At 40.2% G+C, this 19360-nt stretch overlaps 1 protein-coding gene across 4 annotated transcripts in view; it reads left to right on the plus strand.

Moving 5' to 3' along the window:
• The window catches only part of STAT3 (signal transducer and activator of transcription 3), a 53012-nt gene that overhangs the window by 23062 nt on the left and 10590 nt on the right, over window positions 1-19360 (plus strand). For all 4 annotated transcript variants that reach the window (XM_032235044.1, XM_032235045.1, XM_032235043.1 and 1 more), the window contains 13 exons: window positions 2090-2234; window positions 6343-6441; window positions 7024-7119; window positions 7226-7307; window positions 8509-8603; window positions 10729-10880; window positions 11370-11528; window positions 12191-12283; window positions 13229-13288; window positions 13415-13444; window positions 13617-13710; window positions 14190-14237; window positions 18051-18134. In XM_032235044.1, coding sequence (XP_032090935.1) covers window positions 2090-2234; window positions 6343-6441; window positions 7024-7119; window positions 7226-7307; window positions 8509-8603; window positions 10729-10880; window positions 11370-11528; window positions 12191-12283; window positions 13229-13288; window positions 13415-13444; window positions 13617-13710; window positions 14190-14237; window positions 18051-18134 — 1237 coding nt within the window. The remainder of the gene's footprint in view (window positions 1-2089; window positions 2235-6342; window positions 6442-7023; window positions 7120-7225; window positions 7308-8508; window positions 8604-10728; window positions 10881-11369; window positions 11529-12190; window positions 12284-13228; window positions 13289-13414; window positions 13445-13616; window positions 13711-14189; window positions 14238-18050; window positions 18135-19360) is intronic.

Below are 19360 nucleotides of genomic sequence, written 5' to 3' on the forward strand. Positions count from 1 at the left end.
CCATGATTGCTGCAGCGGCCGGGGGACATGATTGCTGCAGCGCAAAGGCTCCTGGGCCGTGCGCAAAAGCTCCTGGGCCATGCGCAAAGGCTCCAGGGAAGAGAGCCCCGCGCAGGTACGCAATCAATGTGTCGTCGCAAACAACGCCCCCCCACCCCTGCGCGCGCTCAGCGGGCCACGGTAAAATTATCAAAGGCTGACTGGTCCGCGGCGATAAAAAGGTTGGGGACCACTGTTCTAGCCCAACCCCTTTGCCTAGGCAGGAAACCCTATACTGTTTCAGACAAATGGCTATCCAACATCTTCTTAAAGACTTCCAGTGTTGGGGCATTCACAACTTCTGGAGGCAAGCTGTTCCACTGATTAATTGTTCTAACTGTCAGGAAATTTCTCCTCAGTTCTAAATTGCTTCTCTCCTTAATTAGTTTATAGTTTATAGTTTATAGTTTATTGACATTTATAGGCCGCCCTTTTCCCTGAGGGGACTCAGGGCGGCTTACAATCAATGGGAAGGGAGTTTCCATCCATTGCTTCTTGTTCTACCCCCAGGTGCCTTGGGGAATAGTTTGACTCCCTCTTCTTTGTGGCAACCCCTGAGATCTTGGAACACTGCTATCATGTCTCCCCTAGTTCTTCTTTCTATTAAACTAGACATACCTAGTTCCTGCAACCATTCTTCATATGTTTTAGTCTCCAGTCCCCTAATCATTATTTTCCTTTATCAATCTTACACCATCTATGCATGCAGTGTCTTTCTTGTTTTCTATTCCTCTCTTCTATTTCTGGAAAAGAAACAGATCATTTTTGCCAAATGTCTGAACTGATTGATTGCTGTTTGAAATTAGGGCAAGAAGTGCTGACTTCTGCCTGAGCAATGATTTAGAAGCTTTGCAGTTGTGGACCATGTAACTCCCTGCTATTAGACACAGAGGTTTTCGGGATATGCAACATTCATTTGTGAGATTCTTTCCGTTTTATATTCTTTTTTTGCTGAAATTGTTAGGTTGTCAGGAATATAATTGGGGATACATCTGGTATACGAATTACAGGCAGTCCTTGACTTATGACCACAATTGAGCCCAACACTTCTGTCACTAAGTGAGACCGTTGTTAAGTGAATTTTGCCTCATTTTACAACTTTCTTTGCCACAGTTGTCAAGTGAATCACTGCAGCTATTCATTTAGTAATACAGTTTTTAGGTGAATTTGGCTTCCCCATTGACTTTGCTCATCAGAAGATCCCAAAAGGGGATCACATGACCCTGGGAACACTGATACTGTCATAAATATGAACCTGTTTCCAAGCATCCAAATTTTGATCACATGATCACGGGGATGCTGCAACAGGTATAAGTGTGAAAAATGATCTAAAGTCATTTTTTTTCCAGTTACATTGTTGTAACTTCAAATGGTCACTAAATAAACTGTTGTAAGTCAAGGATTACCTGTATTACATAATTCTATAGATTGCCCTTATTAAATCTCATGCATTACAGAGCCTTGTTTATTTATTAATCAAATGCATGTCCTGCTACCATCACAAATGAAAAGGCAAAAACAACCACATGTATACTGTATACAACATAGTATTGAGTAACAACATCCTGTATTCAATCCAGCATTGTACCTGATAACAATGTCCAAATGCCCATTGGAAAATCTCTGTCTTTATTTATTTGTGAGAGACAGATAACATTGGAATATGTCAAACTTCCCACAGTGTGCTATTTCATTGGGCCAGCCCATCACAGAAAACAGCATCTTCAAGTTTCTACCTTCACCTCCCAAAATGAGGGATAACTAACTGTTTTCCATAGAGTGCCATCTAGTTCTTTTCTTTTAATTGGCCCAGTTGGGACATTGAAATTCCTTTGTGGGTGTTATGTTCTTAAATTTCCTGAATTATGCTTGCAAAGTTCACTGGAAATTCACATGAACTTTCTTGCATTTTAGAACTTCAGAAACCTTTTTGGCATTAATTATTATAGGTTCTGCTTTTAATAGATAGGATTATCTATTAGACAGAATTAGACTAAGATATCTTACAAACTGTAGTAGTAAGTTGGATTTCATTTGCTATCCTCTTTAGGGCTTATGCTGCCAGCAAAGAGTCTCATGCTACTTTGGTATTTCATAATCTTCTGGGTGAAATTGACCAGCAGTACAGTCGCTTCCTACAAGAATCCAATGTTCTCTATCAGCATAATCTACGCCGGATCAAACAGTTCCTACAGGTAGAAATAGCTGGCAAATTTTAATTGTGTATTATGTGAACTTCTGAATACCTATCTCTAAGATGACAGGACACACCTCTAAGTACCTTTCTAAGATTTAACAGTCTGAAATGCAAGAAATGTGCTGACTTAGTTAGTTTAGTTAGTTTTAGTTTATTCAATTTGTATGCCGCCCTATTCCCGAGAGACTCAGGGCGGCTAACAACCAAAGGGGGGAAGGGGATACAAATAAGAAAATAAAAGACAAACAAAATTAAGATACAACAACAGTCACAGCTTCAAATGGGGCTGGAATTTCATCAGGACAACCAGGTCTTAGTGGCTTTGTGGAAAGCTGGAAGGGTGGTGAGGGTCCGGATCTCAACGGGGAGATCGTTCCAAAGAGCCGGAGCAGCCACAGAGAAGGCCCTCCCCCGGGGAGTTGCCAGTCGACACTGGCTGGCGGATGGAATTCGGAGGAGGCCTAATCTGTGGGATGTGATAGGTGTTAGGGAGGTAATTGGCAGGAGGCGGTCTCTCAAGTACCCAGGTCCGATACCATGAAGGGCTTTAAAAGTAACGACTAGCACCTTGAAGCGTGTCCGGAGCCCAATAGGCAGCCAGTGCAGCTCGCAGAGGATAGGTGTAGCATGGGTGTACCGAGGTGCACCCACAATCGCTCGCGCGGCTGCATTCTGGACAAGCTGAAGTCTCCGAATACTCTTCAAGGGCAGCCCCATGTAGAGCGCGTTACAGTAGTCCAGTCTTGAGGTCACGAGGGCATGAGTGACTATTCGAAGGGCCTCCCGATCCAGGTAGGGTCGCAATTGGTGCACCAGGCGAACCTGGGCAAATGCCCCCCTGGTCACAGCCGACAGATGATGTTCTAAAGTCAGCTGTGGATCCAGGAGGACTCCCAAATTGCGAACTCTTTCTGAGGGGCGTATAATTTCACCCCCCAGCCTGAGAGATGGAGTAAATGGCCAATCTTTGGGAGGGAGCATCAATAGCCACTCGGTCTTGTCTCGGTCTATGACTTGTAGTCATAGCACTGATAATTTGAAATGCAAAAGAAAAAAGTGATTCCCTTCCTGAATATATTATCATTATTTATTGCAATATTATCATTGCCGTATAATTGTGAGAGCAAGAGTTAAAAAGCTCAGAAGCAAAGGGCCTGAGACAGATTGTTACATAGCAATAACAATACATAGGTACTAATTACTCCTCTGTCCTTCAGTCCATTCTGACATAAGAGTGGAAGAAAGAGTCTTATGATTGCCATCAATGTGATGCGAATCCTAGAGGCCGCAGTAGTTGTTTTCTTTTGATTAAGGGCTTTTCTAATATCTGCAATAAGAAGTATTTTATTAGTGTCCTTGAATCTCCAGCTGCAAGCCTGCTAGTTCAATTATGCCTCTCAGAGAAACATTACAAAAATTATCAGTTATTATATTAGTATCTCACTTTAAACTAGAAAATAAGAACAGTTGTATCAGTAACACAAAAGCAGACCGGTAAATTAGTAAGATTGAACCCTCTATTGCAGTGGTCTCCAACCTTGGCAACTTTAAGACTTGTGGACTTCAACTCCCAGAGTTCCTCAGCCAGCAAAACTGGCTGAGGAACTCTGGGAGTTGAAGTCCACAGGTCTTAAAGTTGCCAAGGTTGGAGACCACTGCTCTATTGGAGTCAGAAGCAAAGTAATTGGGGGATCTAAAAATCTAGATGAACATCTTAAGTAGCTTTTGACACCAAACCATAGAAGAAACTTGATATACCCAAAGTGGAAAGTTCTTTAGAGAAGATGCCCACAACAGGAAGACAACACTTTTTGCAGCAGCAGTTTTAAAATACTCAAGTGAAGGTAGACAAGTACACACCACAAGAACCATTCTAACCGATTGTATCTATTGAATTGTTCAAGATTTACAAGCCAGCAGAAGAATATTGAAACAGATAGCTAGCTTAAATTACCAAGAGTAAAGTATAAAATGACTTGAATCAGGTACATCACACAACAGCAGGCTAAAGAATTTTTGTACATTTTTAAGGGAAGTCCCATCTAAGACACATGATGATAATTTAGATATGATGTTATTAAAGCATAAATCATTTTGGCCAATCTATCCCACGTCAAGAAAGTATATTATTAGCAAACTATCCCAGGGGGATAATGTGCACTGTCCTTGATGCAATATTGTATAGTTTCCCTTACATTTGTTGGCATTTTGAAAAGCAATTAAGATGTGGCTGTGGTTATTTCCCATCAATATTGCCTCTATTTTATTTGTACCCATTCTCAATATATAGATTCGCTGCAATGGCTTCTTGTCATTCATAAACAAAATTGTCTACATAAGTAAGTCTGAAACTGTAGAGAAGCTTCTCATCCAAATATTTATTTTAGTAACTCTGAAGATAGTCCTTATACTCCTCACGTTGTAGATGAGGGGATGATTAAAGTGGACATAAGATAGAGAAGAGAAGGTGATATAAAAGAGAATAGTAGTTTGAATGATGCTCATCACATCTTACCTGCTCCTTACTGGACAAAAATTACCTGGTCTTATGTAATGTTATTCTGAATCAGATGCCAGCTCAACTCTTCTTTTCAGTTGCATCTTTTTACTTATCATTGAAGTTAAACCCAGAGCCCAAATATTGCATCATTTCTCAGTTCAAGGTCAGACTTTTCCAATACATTTCTGCATCAGTGTTTATGCTTCAGTGTAGAGATAATTCAATTTTTATCCTGAAAAATCATTTCATAGAATAACAACATTTCACTTTAAGCTTGATTTAGACTTGTAGGCATCGACGCATACTTACAGTTTGCTGCAAAGAGATTGATGGGTAAGTGTAGGTTGCAGATGGTTGCAGACGAGCGGACACGCACACCTCCTTAATCTCAACTACATGTTATGTGGAGATACACATCCTGCATGCTGATTATTTGATCTAACTTACAGTTTGGAGGCAGGCAGAAGACATTGTTATTCGAGCATCCCTTCGCCCGAATATTAAAATTTGCAGAAGTATAAATGCAAACAACAGATTCAGCATTCTGAATCATCAACATTCCTTGATGTGTAGTAACAAAGAATTCTAAATCAAGCTTTACATTTTTCTGTAAGAACAATATTCAGGAGTATTGGGCATGATAACAGGAGATCATGGGAACTGTGATCCAAGAATTCTGAAGGATACTAGGCATCCTTCAAAACATTACTTGATCTTGAAGACTAGCAGGTAGAGGTACAACGGGTAGACATTGGAGGATACTGGTTTTTGATAAGCTGCCTTTATTATAAATGCCAGGGGGAAAAATGGAGTAGAAAATGAACAACTTCAACCCTTGTCTATCTGTCACCTCAGCCATCAGGTTCAAATTTTATATCTCTTTCCTGCCTGAGTTGCTCATTTCCCAATAGGAAGGATAACTGCTAGTTGTATATTGTTACTATAAAAGGGTTGTCTGATCTGAGGCTGTTTCTCCTTCAACTTCTTCCTCCTGGTCTTTCGCAACCAGATTGGGGAAGGCTGATTGAGGAATTTTGATATGTGATGAGAACATATCAGTAAAATTCAGGTATTGGGGAAAAGAAAGTAGTTTGCAAGATTTGTCTGGCCTTCCCAGAAACGTTTGGCAAGTAGGCTTGTGCAAAGGATTTGTAAGAAGCAATTTATAAAGCAATACAGTATTCCTTAAAGCATTAAAACAGCCACAACCCAGAAGGCTTGGTGCAGCTGCCTTGAAGTGTTTCCCCAGTTGTATGCATGTACACACAGACTGTACTTCTGTGGGACCGCTATGAAATATAATGGCTATGCATTTATATCTTGGAGAACCAAGAGAGTCTGTGAAGCAGCTATAAGCCTTACAGTAATCACAGGTGTTCTGATACTTTGAATAAGGGTACTCTGAGCAGCATGCTTTGCAAAGCATATCCTTTGAATGCTTGTTAGAAGGTAAAGGTTATTTATGAAGGTTGAGTTTTGAATGGAAACTGGTCAGGATTCAGCAATTCAGTTCTTAGGAGCCAATAACATGCTGGCACTCTCAAAATATTTATCCAGTAACAACAATCCCTGGACATTAAATTTGGTTCTCTTGTTTCTTTTATAGAGCAGATATCTGGAGAAACCCATGGAGATTGCCCGCATTGTAGCCCGTTGTCTCTGGGAAGAGAATCGGCTGCTACAGACAGCAGCAACAGCAGCACAGGTGAGGAAAGGCTCTTTTGATTTATTCTAGCTATCATCATTGGTTTACATAAGGCTATTTAATTCCATTTTAAGGACATCTAATTCCTTGATAATTCTGGGAAAGAAAGAGTGGGGAGGAAGAGAGAGAGAGAGAAAGAGAGAGAGAAAGAAAGAAAGAAAGAAAAAGAAAGAAAGAAAGAAAGAAAGAAAGAAAGAAAGAAAGAAAGAAAGAAAGAAAGAAAGAAAGAAAGAAAGAAAGAAAGAAAGAACACAAACATGTAGGACAAATCATAGTCAGCTAGGAGTAAAAACCAAATGTATGGGAACTCCCCAGCCACTCTATCCTAAGGCCTGGGATAAGGTGGCTGTTTTTAATGATTCTTCAATTGTTTGGCCCAATTATTCCCTTTTCTAAGTCTTAAATAATATCATTACTAACAAAAAAACAAAACCCAGACTGTTGTTTTCACAAGCATTTTGTCAACAGCACTCCCAAGTTGGATTTTTGAGCACAAGCACACAATTACAATAGCTCCATTACTTGCAAGATATTAATTATTATTCTTATTTTTTTCTTCTGTATCTTCCCACTTTACTATAGCAAGGTGGTCAGGCAAACCACCCTACAGCTGCTGTAGTGACAGAGAAACAGCAGATGCTGGAACAACACTTGCAAGATGTTAGAAAGCGCGTCCAGGTAGGGAACTCAGAATGTCCGAATCAAGAATAGTTCAAAATTCTTGGTTGAATATTTCTAGTCCTTCCAATGTGATGATCCTGTGCAATTTTCATGGTTTTTATAGGATCTGGAGCAGAAGATGAAAGTGGTGGAGAACCTGCAGGATGATTTTGATTTTAATTATAAGACTTTGAAGAGTCAAGGTGGTATGTAATAAATTTTATGCAACCAATGAATTTCCTGGTTAAAAGATACATATTTCATCTAATTTCCTACTTGATACAAGTGAAGCACACTAAATCCAGGCACTTCAGGATTTGTGCACAAAGTTCTACTAGGGACAAGAAATTTATGATCAACAGTTTATAGAGATACAGCGGTTTGTGTAGGATTTCTGCTTCAAAGAATAGGTTCAATTTTGCAAATTGAATAAATTATGCACAGTGTCCTAACTATTGCTGAAAAAAACAACAATGATCAGTGCAAACTACAGAAAGATCAACTTTTAAATCATCCATGAAAATTTGTGTGTGTGTGTGTGTGTGTGTGTGTGTATGTATATGTATATGAAAAGATTGTCTCTGTTAATGGGTTTGGGAAAGCCTTCAGAGTGGGATCATATTCCCATTGTATTGGAAGTGACTATAAAGAATGTAGAGATGAAAGGTAGCCCATTGTTTCCTTATGTGTTGTGTTTAGGTTACTGTTGGGTAACAACTAATCATCATCTATAGCCGATATGGCCCTCAAGATGGGAGTGTATTGTATATCTATACAGTACCAGTAACAACAACTGCTGGAATGGGATTTAACACTGGCAAGATGAGTAACAAAGCATGGCAGAACAAGCCCCACCCACCACTTTTGAATGGTTTAGACCAGACAAGTCAAAAACGTGGCTCGCAGTTCGAATCTGGCCTGTGATAGGCCCAGAGTTGTCCTGCGGGACCATCCCAGAGACTATGCCCACCCAGTTGGCTGGGATGACTAGGCCATACCCATCCTAGCCCCCAAGGGTAATCAAAATCATAAAACTGTCTGCCGTGGGATCAGGTTTGTTTAGATGCAAGTGCAAAAGTGGCAGGGTTTGCAACAAGAGTCTCTATATGCCATTTTATTCATTTTTTTCTTCTTCACTGATGCCACTGAGTGGAGTACTGGGCTGGATTAGAGAATGTGTTTATATGAAAACAGTCACGATCTAAATCTAGAGGGGAACTAATGGGGGGGGGGGAATGAGAAAAGAGGAACAATGTACAAAATGAGAAAAGTGGTAAGGAAATCCTAAAATAGGAGCAAGCTGCTTGTTTACTAGGAAGAAATGAGCTGAGAATCACAGATATGCAAGAGAAGGAATCGGACATCCCTCTGATATTGGAGCTCAAATAATGTTCTCCCATCTCTTAGATATGCAGGATCTGAATGGAAACAACCAGTCAGTGACACGCCAGAAGATGCAACAGCTGGAGCAAATGCTAACTGCACTGGATCAAATGCGAAGGGTGAGGGCTATTGTGAGAAAGTTCTCTTGCCATCCACATCTTTTATTCACTTCTCCCAAAACAAAAATAGCAATAGCACTTAGACTTATATACCGCTTCAAAGTCCTTTACAGCCCTCTCTAAGCAGTTTACAGAGTCAGTATATTGCCCCCAACCATCTGGGTCCTCATTTTACCCACCTTGAAAGGATGGAAGCCTGAGTCAACCTTGAGCCTGGTGAGATTCGATCTTCCAAACTGCTGGCAGCCGGTGATCAGCAGAAGTAGCTTGCAGTACTGCACTCTAACCACTGCGCCATCACGGCTTACCTACAAGGCACATTAGATAGGTTGTACAGCAGATGTCAGGGTTTGTGTGGAAAAAGAACCTTGCTCTTTGTTCACCATGGATGGTTGCACAAAGCAGAATGAGAGATCCTCTTTAGGTACTGGTTAGATTCTTATAGTATACTAAACCTAAACAAAATATTATACAAGTGAGTCCAAATATAATACTTTGTGGACCATCATTTTGGCTAAATGCAGCCTCTACCATTATTGATATCCCCAATGAATAGACTTCAAAGACTCAAATTCTTAGGAATATCTGTATTGGCTGGGAAGTTCTAAAAACTGAAGTATACAATTCTGAATGCTCGCTGGGAAAGGTGCGGTATTTGATTCCTCTTATTTATTAAAGTAGGGAAGTGTATCCAAGAGATCCCCCTTTCCAATTGGATCTCCCTTTCCAATTAACACTCACTTAAAAGCAAAAAAAAAAGAATTCTAAGCAAGCCTACAGCTAATAGTGCTAAGTATACATTAAGGTAAAAAATTATTTGTAGCAAACGCTGCTCAACTCTTGTGCTAGTAGGAGAGAGACTAATCAGGAAGTTCTATTTCTGAGTTTGTCTACTACCATGTGAACCATAGTTTGTTTCTCTCTTAACATTAAATTCATAAAGATTTATTTTATCATAATACTAAAGTAGAATTCTAAAGAATGTTAGTTTATTATGATTACATTTGTCCAATATTTCATTCTAAGTGGCTCAAACATGGGCAGAGGCACCATTTATAATTATTACGATAAATCTGGACTTAGTCATTCTTATACTCATTGAACTCAAAGGACATCATTTGTGACTAACCAGCTATTCTTACTGTTTTGAGAATAAGTCTGGATATAACTCATATTTAAATATCATATTTAATTGATTAAAAATATACAGATATCCTTGAGTTACAGTGCTATCCAGAATTGGAATTTACATTGCCAAGCAATGTTACAGAATTTACATTGCTAAGTAATGACTACATTATTTTGCAATCACAATCCTGGCAGTCACAGTTGCGGTCACCAACCAAATTCCATCGGTTGTTAGCTGGGAACCCATCCCAATCCAAGTAGCTCCTGACTTCCCTCCCTGCTCCAAGCTTTGGTAAGATAAGGGACTGCCTTCTCTTTATTTTTCTCCACCCATCTATTTATTCCCCAACTCTGCTCTTTAGTCTGCCATTCACTCGGCCATCTCTGCCAACCTTGCCACCCAATGCTTGCTGTCCTTGTTGCCCCTTACTGCCCTTCGTTGTCTTCTTCCTGCCTCTGCTGATGAACACCGGCCCTGGCATTTTCAAGGCAGCTGTTAGCTGCCCCTGCCCTTGACCAAATTTCATAAGGCCTTGTCCAATCACATGTGGCTTTCCTGCAAAATTTTAAAAGGTAGGCACCTGAAAGAGGGCCCTGGCTATACCAGTACAAAAGAAGTCCTTCTGACAAGGTCCTTCTTTCACACAAAAAAAGTCCCTGGCCAGGGAGGCCATGGATGAAGTGCAAAAGATACTCTGATTGCACCAGCACAAAAGAAGGTGGCGCAGTGGCGATAGTTGGCCACAGCAGGTGGAAGGCAGCCAAAAAGTAGTTGAACATGCAGGTAAGCCTGAGTGGACCTGAATTTTGTTCACTGACCATCAAGGCACTGTAATGTTTGGAACTTTGAAGACCAGTCATATGTCTATTCAGTGGTGTTGTAATTCCAAAAGGTCACTGAACAACATCCATTAAGCAAGGACTATTGTATTTGAACATGAGATGATAAATAAGAACAGAAAAGAATTGTCAACATTCCTGTTCCTTCCTCTCAAAGGGGATTGTGAGTGAACTGGCTGGGCTCTTATCTGCCATGGAATATGTGCAGAAAACATTAGTGGATGAGGAACTGGCTGATTGGAAGAGGAGACAGCAGATTGCATGTATTGGTGGACCACCCAACATCTGCCTAGATCGTCTGGAGAACTGGTAAGAATGGATTCTGGCTGCTTTTTTGTTTGCAGAACCTGTTGCCAGTTATCTTTCAGTAAAGTTACAAAATGAGAATATATTGTAAGCTCTTTCTAATCCATCTTCCAAATGAAAAGGTCATTGAAATACATAGAAAATATTCGTGAATAGAAAATATGGAGGACAGCCTCTCCACCTTAAAAGTTATTGTAGAGTTGACATTACTAGTAGATTTAGATCAGGAATTTCTGCTCAATCAGGTTCCTTGTATGATCCAGACGCTATTAAACTATAGTCCCATCTTACCTGACTAATGGGTATGCTAGAACTGCAGGATATCCATTCCTAACTTAGGTGGGTGATTGTATAAATTGTATAAATTTATCTAGAAACCAGGAGAAAATAGTTACGATCGCCTCCTTAGGTAGAAAGTATAGCTACTCAACTATGTTGATATAAGGTATAGCAGTTTTTATCTTGTTGTTCCATTCCTACCCTTCAATCCAGGATAACATCCTTGGCTGAGTCACAACTTCAAACACGTCAGCAGATTAAGAAACTTGAGGAGCTGCAGCAGAAGGTCTCCTACAAGGGGGACCCAATTGTTCAACACCGGCCATTGCTGGAAGAGCGTATTGTGGAATTATTCAGGAATCTCATGAAGAGGTACTGTCTGTTTGTCCTGGGTGTGTGGAAAAGATCAAGTTCTCTGAAGTTGGCAGCGCTGAAATATTGCACATAGAAACCGACTACTTACAATCAACCACAAGTTTGTCTTATTTATGTATATAGTAAATAAATAACACAAAACTCATTCCTGGAAGTTTATTAGAGTCCAAAAATTAAAACCAAATAAACAAATACAAAACACACTTCAGCCAAAATTAACTTCAAATGAGGACTCAGATAAAACAGTCTTGACCAACGTGGAAAATTATAAGAGAAAGAGCCAGGCACACTCCTGAGAACAGAGTATTTTACAGTTACTTATTCATAACTGTGTCCTGTAGTATTACTGCATTAATCTGCAATTTTTAAAAAGAGAATACATGAAAAATTGCACAAGTCCACTGTGCATTTTATCTTGAAACCTGTATTTTTGGTACTGATAATGCATTTTGTTTTTCATTTGAGAAGTATATCATAAATTTTAGAGCAGTATGAATCCCAAATATGACTGACTGTTTTACTTAAAAATTGAGTCAAGTATAGTTGTCAAGCATTACTGTTGTAACTTTTCAGTGAACTTGTAAATTTGAACTACTAACACTTCTTTTCTCATAATTCCCCCCATTAATCACCACTGATCTTCCCTTTGCTTTTAACAGTGCTTTTGTGGTCGAGCGGCAGCCCTGTATGCCAATGCATCCAGATCGTCCACTTGTTATCAAAACTGGAGTACAATTTACAACAAAAGTACGGTGAGTTTTCTGCTCACAGACATTTGAAATAGGAAGGAGGGTGCTGAAAGCAAGGCCGTACACACATTCTAAATTAAGCATACTTATTTAAAATAACCTAAGTTCTTCATCAGAAAAACTGAATTCTGCAACTTTCATAAATTGTTTTATAATTTGCAAAATGTATTTTGCAAACGGCAAAGAGGGGTTATGTGGGTTTTTCCAAGTTGCAAGAACTGTGTATGGCTAGTCTTGAGTGAAGAGAAGGGCTAGGGGTGACATAAAAGCAGTAATCCAATATTTGATGGGCTGCACAGAGAGGAAGAGGTCAAGCTGTTTTCCAAAGCTCCCAAAGGCCAGACAGTGATTTGGAAACTGATCAAGGAGAGATTCAACATAGAAATAAGGAGAAATTTCCTGACAGAACAATTAATCAGTGGAACAACTTGCCTCCAGAAGTTGTAAATGTTCCAACACTGGAGGCTTTCAAGAAGTGACTGCACAGCCACTTGTCAGAAATGGTACATGGTCTCCTGTTTGAGCAGGGGGTTGGACTAGAAGACCTACAAGGTCCCTTCCAATCATGTTATTCTGTAAGTTCTGAAATTGAAGAAGTCACTGAAGCAGTCTTTGAGAACTGTTAAAATTATTTTAGATAATGAAAGATAATGGATTTACGTTGTTACCTATCTCCACACTTGCAAATTGCAATTAAGAAACCGTCAAATAAATAATGGTAAGTATAATGGGTCCTATTTTGCCTTATGTTAGGATAAGTGTCATTTTCTTACTGGGGTTTATACTAATGTCAGTGAATAGTTGCTAGTCCTGTCCCTCCCATCATCAGTTTAGCCTAGTATGGATCAGATAAATTACAGATTCATTGTGTGTTTGTGTGTGTTACTGATAAGCAGGAGTAGGGAGAGATATGTTTTTAGACGTTAATGTTTATTTTCTCTTCTGTAGGTTACTGGTTAAGTTTCCAGAGCTGAATTATCAGCTGAAAATCAAAGTTTGCATTGACAAGTATGTTCAAATGCTCATTTTATATTAAATTGAAAACTTCAGACTTTTTTTTTTACTTTTATGTAGTATTATCAGTCTATTCATTTTCTCCTGATTTTATGAGGCACATTTATTCCTTTCTTGCAGGGATTCTGGTGAAGTGGCTGCCCTTCGGGGGTAAGTTTAAGATGTCACACTTTAAATACTACTTTTGGGAAGTTACTGATAAATCTCAGATATGTGATTACCAAAGCGTCTTGGGAGGAGCCAGTTTGTTCTTGTTTAGGGTGTTGCTATTTTGATAATTGCTTAGACAGTCTAAAGGTGTACCTATCTTTGGCTTATCAAGATCCCGGAAGTTTAATATCTTGGGAACAAATACTAAGGTGATGAACATGGAGGAGTCCAACAATGGAAGCCTTTCTGCAGAATTCAAACATTTGGTAAGCATTTTTTTTAAATAAATGTGGGCCTATCATGGAAGTAACAAAGATGAACGAAAGCATTCTTGTCTTAGATAATGCTTTTCTCCTCCTCCTCCTCCACCTCCTCCTCCTCCTCCTCCTCTATTCTTTTATTTGATCATGAAATAATCCACTTTCCATTTTAGTGGCTGCTATTTAAAGATACGCCCTTCGCCATTAAGTGTGATTAATCATCACAATAGATAATAGAAACAAATCACTTGTATAAAGTATAAAATCATTACAGTCTTATTGCTAATGATGTGCCACATTTTTCATCAGTTCAGGCACCATGACAAGCTGAAGTTCATAAAATGGAAACATAAGCTGTGAACATTTTTTTTGGCATTGTAGCAAAGAAGAGAAGCAAATATATTTTTAGATTGTTTTGTAGGGAAGGTCTCAGGTAAGTCCAAACCAGCCAACCCAATGTAATACTTTTTTTCACTCATACACAGACACTGAGAGAGCAGAGATGTGGTAATGGTGGAAGAGCCAATTGTGATGTGAGTATCCCATCATGGGGATGGTTTTAAATTAATTGTTTTAAGTTGGGTTAGTGATGGAGTTTGATGGTGATGAGTTAAATAGCAATAGTTCTATCCCTTCTCCTTATTTTGCTCTTGCTTGGTCTCCTCCCTTTTACAATTGAGTTTCTAGAGCTTTTCAGTCTTTGAATAACATCCAAAGTATCTTTCATGAACAAAAATAGAATAATACTGAGGAAGGGAAACGGTCACTCTTAGAAATAAGCTGAACAGGGTATTTTTAATCCTGATCCCCATTCTTTTGTCATTTCATTGTTTAATCTGAAGGGATCTTAAACAAAATAAGAATTGCCATGTTTCTGAGAGAACAAAAAAATTAAACTGTGTAATTTTTAACTGGTTTATTTTAGTGTATTTCCAAGTAGGAATCCATAAGCTGGTGTCTATAGCATGTTATGCTCCAGTGCCATGATGGTGAACCTATCGCACGCATGCCAGAGGTGGCCTGCGGGCTATTGCCCGCTACTCTTCTGGTTTCCCATACATGCATGCTCATCAGCCAGCTGGTCTTTGCGTGTGCCAGATCCATCTGGTCTTTGGGTTTCCCATGCCTGCATGCACATCAGCCAGCTGGTCTTCCCGTGTGCCAGAGCCAGCTGGTCTTTGGGTTTCCCGTGTGTGCATGCGCATCAGCCAGCTGGTCTTCCCGTGTGCCAGATCCATCTGGTCTTTGGGTTTCCAGTGAGTGCATGCTCATCAGCCAGCTGGTCTTCACGTGTGCCAGAGCCAACTGCTCTTCTGGTTTCCCATGCATGCATGCACATCAGCCAGCTGGTCTTCCCGTGTGCCAGAGCCAGCTGGTCTTTGGGTTTCCCGTGTGTGCATGCGCATCAGCCAGCTGGCCTTCCCGTGTGCCAGAGCCAGCTGGTCTTTGGGTTTCTAGTGAGTGCATGCTCAGCCAGCTGGTCTTCACATGTGCCAGAGCCAGCTGCTCTTCTGGTTTCCCGTGCATGCATGCACATCAGCCAGCTGGTCTTCGCATGTTCCAGAGCCAGCTGGTCTTTGGGTTTCCTGTCCGTGCATGCGCATCAGCCAGCTGGTCTTCGCATGTTCCAGAGCCAGCTGGTCTTTGGGTTTCCCGTGTGTGCATGCGCATCAGCCAGCCGGTCTTCGCGTGTGCCAGAGCCAGCTGGTCTTTGGGTTTCCCATGTGCATGCGCATCAGCCAGCTTGTCTTTGCATGTTCCAGAGCCAGCTGGTCTTTGGGTTTCCCTTGTGTGCATGCGCATCAGCCAGCTGGTCTTCATGTGTGCCAGAGCCAGCTGGTCTTCGGGTTTCCCGTGCGTGCAAGCACATCAGCCAGCTGGTCTTCGCATGTTCCAGAGCCAGCTGGTCTTTGGGTTTCCCGTGTGTGCATGCGCATCAGCCAGCTGGTCTTCGCATGTTCCAGAGCCAGCTGCTCTTCTGGTTTCCCGTGCATGCATGCACATCAGCCAGCTGGTCTTCGCGTGTGCCAGAGCCAGCTGGTCTTTGGGTTTCCTGTGCGTGCATGCGCATTAGCCAGCCGGTCTTCGCATGTGCCAGAGCCAGCTGGTCTTTGGGTTTCCCATGGGTGCATGCGCATCAGCCAGCTGCTCTTCCCATGTGCCAGAGCCAGCTGGTCTTTGGGTTTACAGGGCTCCGGCATGCACAAAGCTCACATGGCTGAAACCAGAAACCAGGAAAGCAGTTGATGACAGCATGTGTGCCACAGAGAGGGCTCTGCCATAGGGTTGCCATCACGGCCCTATAGCATCGTTTTGAGGCTAGAAGTTGAAACAATTCATGTCCAGGATATGAGGGGTCTATAGATATGCAGTGAATGTTGGATAGATCAAATTTCCTTCTTCCAGATTTACTGCCTCTTGGATTCTACATTGGCAACACTGAGGGACGTCATCTCAAAAACATTAAAAAGAACAATTATTCCATTCTTTCCTGCCATCAGTTGCAGCTCTATATTTTTTCATTTAAAAAAAGAGTCATCCAGATCATTATTTGCAACAGATGCTCTTTCCAACAAATTTTAGAACTCTTTGAGTGCATGCAAAAGACCTGGATTTCCACCAAACGATTTCCCAAGAGGGGAAATCTGAAAGTGATTAGTAAAAAAAACCCTGTTTCCTAACCCACATGACAATATTGAGTATACAGTTGTTTTGCACAATCTCTATGGAGTTTTCACAGTTTCCCAGCACTTGATCGGCATTTGTGGGATTTCCTGGACCAATTTCTTATTATTTATCTGGGTATCATTTTACTTAATTTGTTCTTCCACTTACCGAGAAATATGTATGTCATGTATAGGCGATGTTGTTGAGCCCTCTAACCTTCCCACCAAAGGTGGTCTCTATTTTTCTACTTGCATTTTTATGTGCTTTCAAACTGCTAGGTTGGCAGAAGCTGGGACAAGTAATGGGAGCTCATTCAGTTACGTGGTGCTAGTACTGCCAACTGCCAACCTTTCTGATCAACAAGCTCAGTGTTTTAGCCACTGAGTCACCGCGTCCCTCCAACTGTCATTATCATTATCCAATTATCAGGCAGAATATGAAGTCACCAGCATGTTGGACCTAAGGAAGCTTTATGGGAGATACATGTACCGTACTTTTCTGAGTATAAGACACACATTTTTACCACCACCACCCCAAAAAAAGAGGGTGAAAATCTGGGTGTGTCTTATACATTAAATACAGCATTTTTGGCCTCCAAAACCCTGCCCCGCACATCCAGTTTTTCACAAAAATGGATGCACAGAGGGTTTGGGAGACCTGCAAAGTGCTCCTGGGGCTGGGGAGGTCAAAAACGAGCGAAAAATGGACCCGGTTTTGCTCTCCCCCTCCCCAGGAGCACTCTGCAGGCCTCCCACACCCTCTTGAGGCCCCTTTTTTGATGACTGTGGGTTATCAGATATTTCTGCATGAGGATCAGAGACTCAGTCCAAGAGACTGCTAATTAGGATAGCAAACATGGCTTTTTGAAGTACCAAGCTCTAAATTATACTTCCATCTAATGACCAGTAGAGATCAGCATGACTCCACGGAAGGAATTATTAACTATTCTAATTACAGAAATTTCACTATATAATGGGAACCTCCAGATTCTATGCCCTTTGGAGGGGGGAAAAAAACCCTTATACTTTTGAATGTTGTTCCTGTGAATTCCCATCATTTGGCTTGATTTTCTGGACTAGTTTTCTATCTGAAATTCTTTAGGTCTTGCCTCATTGTCTGTTCTTGGAAAATCTAGCTTTCCTGTCTTTAGTTTCTTCATACAAATAGATTTACAACACTGACATGTTTATCGAGGAAGAACTCATATTTTCTGTTTTTCCAAGACTTTGCTCTTTGTTTAACAGCACCCCTTTGTTTCTACCTAAGTTTCTGTTGAGTGATTGTTGACAGGTAGATAAAAGTTCACAAATATGTAACTGCCTTGCTTTTTTTATTGCCATCAGTCTAAGGTTTGAAAAGGACATTAAGGTGGATGACTGGAAAAATTATAATTGAATTTAGGCAGTGAAATCTTGAGATAAGAAAACAACAATGTAGGAAGCATTATGTTTGTGGTGGAATCAGGGATGGTTGGCCAGAACAGAAGGGGTTATGAACCTCTATTGGTGTAAATTAGTGTCAGAAGTTTCTTTTTCTTATTCAGTGCCTTTAATTTCTTCAGCTTACTATTTTTAACTTCTTTTTGCGCTCTTAAGCTTATGTTGAAAGTTGAATGATAGCTAGGTATGTACATAATTTATGAAAATTTTAACTTTTTTCTCTCATCATTTTCTTCTCAGGCTTCTCTCATCGTCACAGAAGAACTCCATCTTATTACATTTGAGACAGAAGTTTACCACCAAGGTTTGAAAATTGACCTGGAGGTAAAAATCTGTCATATTACCAGATCTATTAACTTAACTGTAGCTTTATTTCTTTATGAGAAGGCTTATTTATGGCTGGAATGGAAGCTTCTGTATTGTAGTAATAGTTTAGATAACATCTTGGAATTTTTCCAAGAACAAAATCAAATATACTACAGGAAGCAAGAAGCTTTACTTGAATTATGGTAACATTCAGGTAACAGTTTCCAAGAAAACACATAAAGGAGATAATGATGCCCATATGACGAATTTCACTAACAGTGTACAATGACCATATTTTCTTGGAAAAAATAAAGAACAAACCTGAAAAAGGAGCAAATCTGAAAGAAAGTTCTAAAGAATAAAAAATATTTATAAACTAAACATTGTAACTTTGCTTTACAAAGGAAGATTCAAAAACAAAAACAAACAAATGATAGTGAGATAGGGGGTACTACAGTTGAATGCTAGATAGATAGATAGATAGATAGATAGATAGATAGATAGATAGATAGATAGATAGATAGATAGATAGATAGATAGATGATAGATAGATAGATAGATAGATATAGATAGATTTTAAGGCTTTCTAAAATAAAGGACTGTAATGGACATATAGTCATTGTATGTGGTATTTATTTTGCCTTTATGTAAGGAACTATTCCTCTGAAAGCACCCACTTCCTTAAACGAATATACTGTATTTTTCGGAGTATAAGACGCTCCCGAATATAAGACGTACCAAGTTTTTGAATAGGCAATTTTTTTAAAAAAAGTTTTTGCACTCTGCAAACCTCCCCCAAACACCCTGTTTTTCACAAAAACAGGCTATTTTCCCCCCCACAAAAGGCATGAATAGTCTTTAGGGGGCTTGCATAGTGCTCCTGGGGGGTGCCCCCCCCCAAAAGCAAGCAAAAAATGGCCCTTTTTTTGCAAAAATGGGCCTGTTTTCTTGTCAAAAAAATTGCATGCATAACCTTTAGGAGGCTTATAGAGTACTCCTAGGGGCTGGAGGGGGGGGATTTGAGCAAAAAACAGCCTGTTTTTCACTCATTTCTGCCTTTCCCAGCCCCCAGGAGCTCCCTAAAAGCTTCCTAGAGGCTAAGCACAGCCATTTTGGTGAAGAGGGCGGGGTTTCGGGAGGCAAAAAATTCTGTATTCAGTGTATAAGAAGCACCCAGATTTTCAGCCTCTTTTTTGAGGGAAAAAGGTGCATCTTATAATCTGAAAAATACTGTAGTCCCAATG

Source organism: Thamnophis elegans, chromosome Z (assembly GCF_009769535.1).
Source record: "Thamnophis elegans isolate rThaEle1 chromosome Z, rThaEle1.pri, whole genome shotgun sequence".
Classification (NCBI taxonomy): domain Eukaryota; kingdom Metazoa; phylum Chordata; class Lepidosauria; order Squamata; family Colubridae; genus Thamnophis; species Thamnophis elegans.